Here is a 9,520-nt window from a genome sequence, read left to right on the forward strand (position 1 = left end):
CCTCCATTCTCCATCTATGCGTACGGGACCAAAAAATCACCCGAAGAATTTTTCTCTCGAAGCATCCTAAGACGCTCCCATCTTTCTTTGACAGCGTCCAGGCCTCAGCGCTATAAATGAGAACCGGGATGATGAGTGTCTTATAGATGGTGATTTAACATGCTCGAGAGAGGGCTTTACTCCTCAATTGCCTTCTAAGTCCAAAGAAGCAGCGATTTGCAAGAGTTATTCTTCGTTTGATTTCAGCGCTGGTGTCGTTGTCTGTGTTAATAGCGGTGCCTAGGTAGACAAAGTCCTTAACTACCTCAAAGTTATAGCTGTCCATGGTGACGTTTTGTCCAAGACATCGTTGTTCAATGTCCTTTTTGATGACAGCATATATTTGGTCTCCCTCATTGACCACTAAACCCATCTTCTTCGCTTCCGTCGCAATGCTCAAAAACGCTCCACCAATTATGTCAATATCATCTGCGTATCCAAGTAATTGGATGGACCTTTGGAAGATTGTGCCTCTAGTGTTGACGGTTGCGTTTTGCACAATTCTTTCCAGAACGAGGTTGATTCTATCTCCCTTACAGCGGAATTCGGTTCGTCATCGCCGTTATATAATTTGGAGAAGTGATCTTTCCATATTCTCAGCATCGACTGCGGTTCTACTACGATGTTCCCCTGATCGTCTTTACAGGCTTCAGTTCGTGGCTGGTAACCTTGGGAGGTTTTTTTACCTTTTGGTAAAATTTACGAACATCATTCCTGTTGTGACATCCCTCTATCTCCTCGAACGCGCACTTCTTATGCTCTCTTTTTTTCCATCTAAGAAGCCGGTGTTCCTCTCAAACCGTGTGAAACCTAGCACTTCAGAGGCGGCATATCTGATGGCTGCAAGGCAATGTTGCCACTGGTTTTCAATGCTTAATGCAGGCAGCATAGGACTCCTTAAGAGGTTATTAGAGACTCGATCGGAAAAGGACATAGCAGTCTCTTGCGCTTGTAGCCGTCTAACGTCGAATCTTCTCACAGTACTTCCTTGTTTTGGCTTGGATCGGGATATCCGTAGCCGTATCTTGGCATCAACGAGGTAGTGGTCCGAGTCAATGTTGACCTCTCGGAATGTTCGGATATGCTGGATACTGGAGAAGTGTCGTGCGTCGATCGCAATGTGGTCAATCTGGTTGACGGTTGATTGATCTGGAGATTTCCATGGATATTAAGATGCGTGAACTGCGTACTAGCAACCAGAACGTGTCGCCCCGCAGCGAAATCGATCAGCCTGAATCCGTTGTCGGAGGTCGTGTCGTGAAGGCTGTATCTCCCGATTATGCCGCCAAAGATGTCTTCCTAAGACAGTTTTAATGTCATAGACAGGGCACTGCTCATATGTCTTGTCCAAGAGCTCGAAGAATATGTCTTTGGTGTTTTCATCTTTCTCCTCTGTTGGGGCATGCGCCCATATTAGGCTTATGTTGGCGAATTTAGCCTTGATCCGGATTGTCGTGATGCGCTCGCTTACACTGTTGAAACTCAAGACTTTTTGCCTGAGCCTAGTTCCAACAACAAATCCACAGCCAAATAGACGCTGTCTTTGTTCTTGGTAGCAGTCGCCGTAGCAGATATCGCAGTCTTTTAGTTTGCGTCTGCCCGGTCCATCCCATCGCACTTCTTGGATGGCTGTAATATCTGCCTAGCAGCAGTTTAGGGCTTCCGCTAATTGTTCGGCTGCACGTGGTCTGTTAAGGGACCTAACATTCCACGTACATATCCGAAGTTCGTTGTCCTTATTTCGTTTGCGTGGGTTGTCAACAGTGAATCCGTCCGTATCCTAGGCTTGTTGGTGCTTCGAAACGAAAGGAATTTTTTGCGTGGCCAGGAAGTCACCCCGACGGCACAACCACCAACCTGGAGGGCCAGATCCTTAGTATAACTCCAAGGAAGGGGAGACGGATAAACCGCTCCTTACAGGCCTGGGCTCCGAATATGTTGAAGAAGCCCTATAAGGTGTTCACTAAGTAGTTCAACCTTACTGGAACTGTAGACGCCACCGTTGATTCCATCTCGAGAACTCGTCCGCTGCCGCCTGGATAAGGAAAGGTGCCTTTGTGGAAACACCTCTTCCCCCCTCTCTCGTTTGCTGTCCCCAACAACTTTCCACTGGGGTTGGAACCCAATCTCCAGTTGAGGTACTAGGCACCCGATGTTCACTGCGGGGAGGTGAGAGTAGGAGTTGATAGACAGAGGTGGGTTTGAGAAAAACCTGTGGACGCTTGTGTCCTCTTGAATGCACATATCTACCATTTGAACATCTTCAGATTATAACATTGTGTATAATTAGTTCGACTATTTGGAATACGTACACAATCAGTTAAATACTTCGCCTCTATTAAAAATATAGTCTGCATAAGTGATGCACTCAGTAATTTAACTCGTTTATAAATTAAATTAAAAGAATAGGGCCTAATTGCCTACCTTGTGGAACTCCAGAGTTAATTTTGAAACATTGAAATTATTTGATTTCTAGAAATAGATAATTACAGGGTACAAAAACCGAGCTTTTATAATAAAAAAAACTCGATGAAAGAGGTTGTCAAATACTTTATTTAATTAAGTAATAATAAAGTCCAATTGTTTTTTTTTTTTTTAATTTAAACGATCTTTTCTATAATAAACAAATCATAAAGGAGATTTTTGATACCCTTAAATCATATAAAAATAGTTATTCATAAAATATATAGGCTCAAAGATTTTAGGAATTACAGAGATTCTACCAATACGTCTGCTATTCTTAACTATGTCTTATTTATTATTAACTTCCCATATAATGTTAATGTAATTTGTCCGATTTGTCTAATTGAAAATGTTAACATTTCTCGACGTTTCAAGGACCTAGAATCTGAATAAAATATTTTAACTGATTTTTAGTCATCCATACCAAAAACCAGTAGAGGTATCGACTTCAAATACATTTGTTCATACAGATAATACCACAAAAAGATGAACAAGGGACGCTCAAAAACTAAGTGGGTGGTTTTTTTTTACCGTAGCAATTTTTAAATTTCGGTTAACCCAAAATATCTCAGGAACCTATAACGCTTGAAACAAAAAGTGGCTATGTTAGGATTACAACTTTGGTGATAAGTTTTAAAAATTGAAACGCATTGTTCGACGGGCAAGTAATCCATTAGGATTTAAAGTAATTATTCAACCATTATTATGTCACTCAGTTTGACAGGTGTCAAATAAAAATTAAAACACGAAATGATTGACACACACAAAATAATATCACACTTTTTTGTCGAAAAAGGGAGGATAAAATAAGGGTGCAGTAGATTTGAGCAACCATCAGTAGTAAAATTATTTTTTTTTTGGACATAACATTTTAGTTTTTGGGTTGGCAGTGTGATAAGACGCTTATTATTTAAAAACGAGTCTGTGTTACGTATTACAAAAAGTTCGCTAACCGCGTTATTTCTCGAAAAGGTGATCACAATTATTGGCCAACGAGATCTTGTGCTTTACCTACCACTTTTTGATTGAGAGATAAAGTCTTTCGGTCGCAATCGATTCAGAAACCTCTACTACTAATCAACTACGGAATGTTCAAATGTGCATTCAAGAGGACACAAGCGTTCACAGGTTTTTCTCAAAACCCACCTCTGTCTATCAACTCCTAATCTCACCTCCCCGTGGTGAACATTGGGTTTCTAGTATCTCAACTGGAGATTGGGTTATTACCCCATTGGAAAGTTGTTGGGTGCAGTAAACGAGAGAGGGGGTGGAGGTGTTTCCCCTAAGGCACCTCTCTACCCAAAGACAGTGTCTATTTAGGTGTGGATTCAACAGTGTGAGCGAGCGCATCACGACAATCCGCAAGGCTAAATTCGCCAACATAAGCCTAATATGCGCGCATGCCCCAACAGAGGAGATAGATGAAGACACCAAAGACATATTCTTCGAGCTCTTGGACAAGACATATGAGCAGTGCCGTGGCTATGACATTAAAATTGTCTTAGGAGATTTTAATGCCAAGCTAGGAAGAGAAGACATCTTTAGTGGCATAATCGGGAGATACAGCCTGCACGACATTACCTCCGACAACGGATTCAGGCTGGTCGATTTCGCTACGGGGCGAGACGTTCTGGTAGCTAGTACGCAGTTCACGTATCTCAATATCCACAAGGGGACATGGAAATCTCCTGATCAATCAACCGTCAACCAGATTGACCACATTGCGATCGACGCACGACACTTCTCCAGTATCCAGGATATCCGAACATTCCGAGAGGCCAACATTGACTGGGACCACTACCTCGTTGTAACCAAGGTACGGCTACGGATATCCCGATCCAAGCCAAAACAAGGAAGTACTGTGAGAAGATTCGACGTTAGACGGCTACAATCGCAAGAGACTGCCATGTCCTTTTCCGATCGAGTCTCTAATAACCTCCTAAGGAGTCCTATGCTTCCTGCATTAAGCATTGAAAACCAGTGGCAACATTGCCTTGCAGCCATCAGAGATGCCGCCTCTGAAGTTCTAGGTTTCACACGGCCACCACAGCGAAACCCCTGGTTTGACGACGAATGCCGGCAAGCTCACGCAGCGAAACAAGAGGCATACAAAACGGCGCTGCACAAAAGGACTAGAGCTGCTCTCGAGCTCTACGAGCAGAAGAGGAGAGAGGAACACCGGTTTCTTAGATGGAAAAAAAGAGAGCATAAGAAGCGCGCGATCGAGGAGATAGAGGGATGTCACAACAGGAATGAGGTTCGTAAATTTTACCAAAAGGTAAAAAAAAACTTCCCAAGGGTACCAGCCCCGAACCGAAGCCTGTAAAGACGATCAGGGGAACATCATAGTAGAACCGCAGTCGATGCTGAGAATATGGAAAGATCATTTCTCCAAATTATATAACGGCGATGACGAACCGAATTCCGTTGTAAGGGAGATAGAACCACTCAACCTTGGCGACGCAGATCAACAATTCCGCCTACCCGACCTTGGCGAAGTGAAGATAGCTATATCGAAACTTAAGTCAAACAAAGCTACTGGAGCTGACGGCATCGCTGCCGAACTATTCACAGCAGCAGGCGATGACTTGGTACGGAGCATGCATCAACTCATCTGCAAAATATGGTCGGAAGAAAGCATGCCCGATGAGTGGAATCTCAGCATAGTGTGCCCGATACATAAGAAAGGAGACCCTCTAAACTACTAGAAGATCAAAGCATGATGTCAGTGGAGCGTTTTTTAGCATTGGTAGGAAGCGAAGAAGATGGGTTTAGTGGTCAATGAGGGCAAGACCAAGTATATGCTGTCATCAAAAAAGGACACTGAACGACGACGTCTTGGACAAAACGTCACCATGGACAGCTATAACTTTAAGGTAGTTAAGGACTTTGTCTACCTGCATCTAAAATCCCCATCTATAAGACACTCATCATCCCGGTTCTCATTTATAGCGTTGAGGCCTGGACCCTGTCAAAGAAAGATGAGAGCGTCTTAGGATGCTTCGAGAGAAAAATTCTTCAGGTGATTTTTGGTCCCGTACGCATAGATGGAGAATTGAGGAGAAGATATAACGACGAACTGTACGGGCTGTACAGCGACACTGACCTAGTTAGCAGAATTAAAGTCCACGGCTTAGATGGCTAGGTCATGTAGAGCGGATGGCGCACCCAGGTGGGAGAGGACCTCAACCAACTTGGCGTGCGAAACTGGAGACAGCTAGCTAGTGACCGAGCTGGCTGAAGACGATTGTTGGTTGAGGCCCAGGTCCGCCCCGGACTGTAGCGCCACCTTAAGTAAGTAAGTAAGTATCTCGATGGCTGTGTTCGTTGAGTAGTTGTGCATTTGGATTCATGTGTTTTCCATTGGGAAAAAATCAATCTATTACTGTTGATATTATTTAGTTTTGTTAGTGAAAATGGACTAACTGGGCTTATTTTGCAAGAAAAAACAATAGAAAAGATAATTAAGTTTTGCCATATTTCCACCAAAGATTTATATCAATTAAGATAAAATAAATGTTTTGTTTTTCCTTAAAATGAAAAAGTTATGCCTTTAAGAATAAAAAGAACGATGACATCTGTGGCTGTGTGCCCTCAATAACTTCAAGATTAATGTCTATCTTCAAAATCTCAAATATTTTTTGGATTTTGAAGCATTAAAGAATAAACTTTATTTTTCACGTAACCACAAAGAAAATTTCTTTAGTTTTAAAATCACAAGATGTCGCTGGTCGATAATTGTGATCAAGTTTTCAAAAAAATAAAATGTAGACTAAACTTTTCTTGCACATTTATTTATCATAGTTTAGTGAGATTTAAAAACACTGACAGCCCAATAACCACACTAAATAGTGAGAAGCTGAAAATAGAGACACCTTATCACAATTGTCTAAAATTTCCCCGAGCCCCAAGTGCAACAGTTCTGCTGTTTAACTTAGTATCGGTATTAAAATGAAGCCTGAACACTGAGGATAGTTTGCGATGAGAATCCAGATCAGCGAGGATACGAGCGAATGTTGTTGATGATTGACCGGATTGAGTTCTTCTGTGAAATAAACTTTTAAATCTTCAATATAATTTTGTATGCAAAATACGGAATGTCGTTTTTGGAATGGATAACTTTCAACATCAAAGTAAAGCAGCAATATTATTCTTCTTTTTATGTTTTGAGAACAGTAACTGCAAAATATTCAACATTTTTTTTTTCAAACTAAACAATTTCAATGCGTTGTTCAAATGTATATTTATCCATTTTTAGTATTGGAATAATTTTTATTTGTCAAATTCGAAGATATGATAGGTTCAAAAGTGACAGCTGGCCAAATACCGGTATATTCAAAATAGTACCTCTTATTGAAAAACAGTTTAGTTGAATTAAAATGCATCATGAATGATAGAAATGTAAAATCAAAGAGCGGAAAAGATTCGAATTTTTTGAATGTTCATTTTAAAAAATACGCTAAATGAACACGTTCAGTGAATGATTGCATCAGCTACACATTTTCGTTTAAAATATAAAGATATCAATAGTGTTGCATACTTTTAGGTTTTATTCAAACATTTTAGTAGCACTTCCCAAAATTTTAAAAATGAATACAAATATCTGATTTTTTTGAAAAAAGTTTCTTGTATTTATTAACTTAAAATTAGTTTTATAATTTTCTGCAAATATCTAATCAATTTGCTGGAACACCATAATTTTGATGGGGCTGGATAATATCAGAAACAGGATAGTATTGGCTTCCTGAATTGTTTTCAGGAACAAGGCTACAAAAATGAGCATAGTATTAGTACACGAATTTTTAAAAATGAATAAATGTCTTACCTATAATCATTGGTGTATGTTCGGGGAGCATCTAGAGCACTTTTGTAGTAGTGATAATTGGTATTAGCAGGAATTTGGTATTGTTGGTGTTGTTCTTGATGATGATTGTAATTTTGTCCATGATCAGGATATGCTGGATAGATGTTGTCAATTACTTCAGTTTGATGGGCTACTTGGACATGTGGGGTAGAATTGGGTTTAAGTTTTGCCAATGCAGCTGATGGAATTCCTGCTACGAACGATACAGCTTTTTTCGCTTTATCAGCCTTAAAAGCTGCCAATGACTTGATAGCTTTAATCTTTAATAATGCAGCTTTTTTCGCCAGAATAAATGGAGCCTTTACAATTGTTTTAACAACTGCTGCTTTCTTTAAGGCTGCAAACTTAATTTTAGCTGCAAGACCTGTTGCAATGCCAACTTTTGCAGCAATCAATGGTTTTTTCAGTTCTGCTACATCTTCTTTGATATCCTGAATGCTAATGCTAGTTCCCTGGGAAGATTTAAGAGCTACTGCAAGAACAACCTGTGAATGAAATTGTTATTAAACATACTTTAAATAGAAATATGTATTATTAACTTACCAGAAATATTAAGGCAAATTTGCAATTCATGATTATTTATTTTACTGGTTATTTTCTTATTTTTTAAAATGTTGCTGATGCTTTACTAAAAGACAAATTGTAACTGATACTAAGTTTGGAAGTATTTTGGGTTTTTATAGTTTGAAAAAAAGTTTGCAGACATAGAGTAGGATAGAAAAGATAAAATGCACCCAATTGGATTTTCAGAATTCGATTTCTAATATAATTTGAAAATAATGAGGGTTAAGAATGTTCTTTAGGAATTTGAACCTTTTGTTAACACATGATTCATTGGTATATTAATGACGCATTTAGTTATACATTTTCTTACCTATTAAAAATGTAATTAAGGGAATAGTTGAGAAAGTCATTGGAATGGTTGCATAAAAATAAAAGAATTTCGGGCAGGCGTTGGTATGGAACAACGTTTTTCTACAAAATCATGAATCGAATAGATCTTACATAACTTAAAGTAATTCAGTTTTCAACATGCAACGAAAATAGTTACCAAATCGGTTGATACGATAAACACAAAAATTAAATGTAAGAATTATTTAAATTAAATCTTGGTTTTCAAGTACATTAAATTTGCAAAAATGTTGAATAAATCATCGCTTAAAGATTATCCAAAGTGAACAATCTGGAGTTAAAGTTCTTTGTTGTTTTTTGAAAGAAAATTTGTGTTATTATTATTTGTTTCTTAAATTGAGTTTTTTCAGAACTTTTTGTCAAATACTGTGCAAAAATCATATTACGATTCTTAATTAGAAATATTATTCCTATGAAGAAAAGATGTTCTTAACTTGATTGTTAACTAAGAAGGAAATGACCTTTAAACACTCCAATTTGGTAATATGCTTTTCAGACTATATGCATTTAATAATCAACGACTAAAAGTACCTTATTAGAAACTTTGAGAAAAGTATAAAAAAAGAGGCTGGGATGCGACCCACACTGATAACTTCCCATCCCGTCTGTCGAATATTTTTAATTTTTGAAAAGCTATTTGAGCCGAAAGTAAATTTTTACCAACTTTTAAACATTTTTTTCAGGTTTTTATTTTTTGTAAAAAAAACTGTCAATTCGATTTTTCTCAAAATTTGTCCTAATGTTGAAAACATATTTCTTATAAGAAAAAATTAGTTAGAACCTATTATCTCAAAGTTTTTAAAATATCTTTGAGTCGAAAATCATTTTTTACGAACTTTTGTTAATTTTTTTTGGTTTTTAATTTTTTGTACAAAAACTGTCAAACCGATTTTTTTCAAACTTTAACTGAATGTTGACAACAAGATGTTTTGAAAGATAAAAGTAAATTAAAGCCAATATCTCAAAGTTTTGAAAAGATATTCGAGTCGAAAATCAATTTTTACCAACTTTTATACATTTTTTTTCGGTTTTTATTTTTTGTAAAAAAAAACTGTCAATTCGATTTTTTTGAAAATTTCACCAAATGTTGAAAACAATATTTTTTATAAGAAAAAATTAGTAAGAAGCTATTATCTCAAAGTTTTTAAAAGATATTTGAGTCGAAAATCAATTTTTACCAACTTTTATACATTTTTTTGTAGGTTTTTATTTTTTGTAAAAAAAACTGTCAATTCGACTTTT

The 9,520-nt window shown here is 37.7% G+C and overlaps 1 protein-coding gene across 1 annotated transcript; it reads right to left on the reverse strand.

Annotated features, from left to right (window-relative positions):
• Positions 1-7,115: 7,115 nt before the first annotated feature.
• On the reverse strand, positions 7,116-8,119 carry LOC129952457 (uncharacterized). The gene is made up of 3 exons (XM_056065041.1): positions 7,910-8,119; positions 7,328-7,851; positions 7,116-7,269 (listed from the first exon to the last, which is right to left on the reverse strand). Exons 1-3 carry the CDS (start codon positions 7,937-7,939, stop codon positions 7,179-7,181), a joined length of 645 nt encoding a protein of 214 aa, XP_055921016.1. The 5' UTR covers positions 7,940-8,119; the 3' UTR covers positions 7,116-7,178.
• Positions 8,120-9,520: the final 1,401 nt, after the last annotated feature.

Source organism: Eupeodes corollae, chromosome 3 (assembly GCF_945859685.1).
Source record: "Eupeodes corollae chromosome 3, idEupCoro1.1, whole genome shotgun sequence".
Taxonomy (NCBI): domain Eukaryota; kingdom Metazoa; phylum Arthropoda; class Insecta; order Diptera; family Syrphidae; genus Eupeodes; species Eupeodes corollae.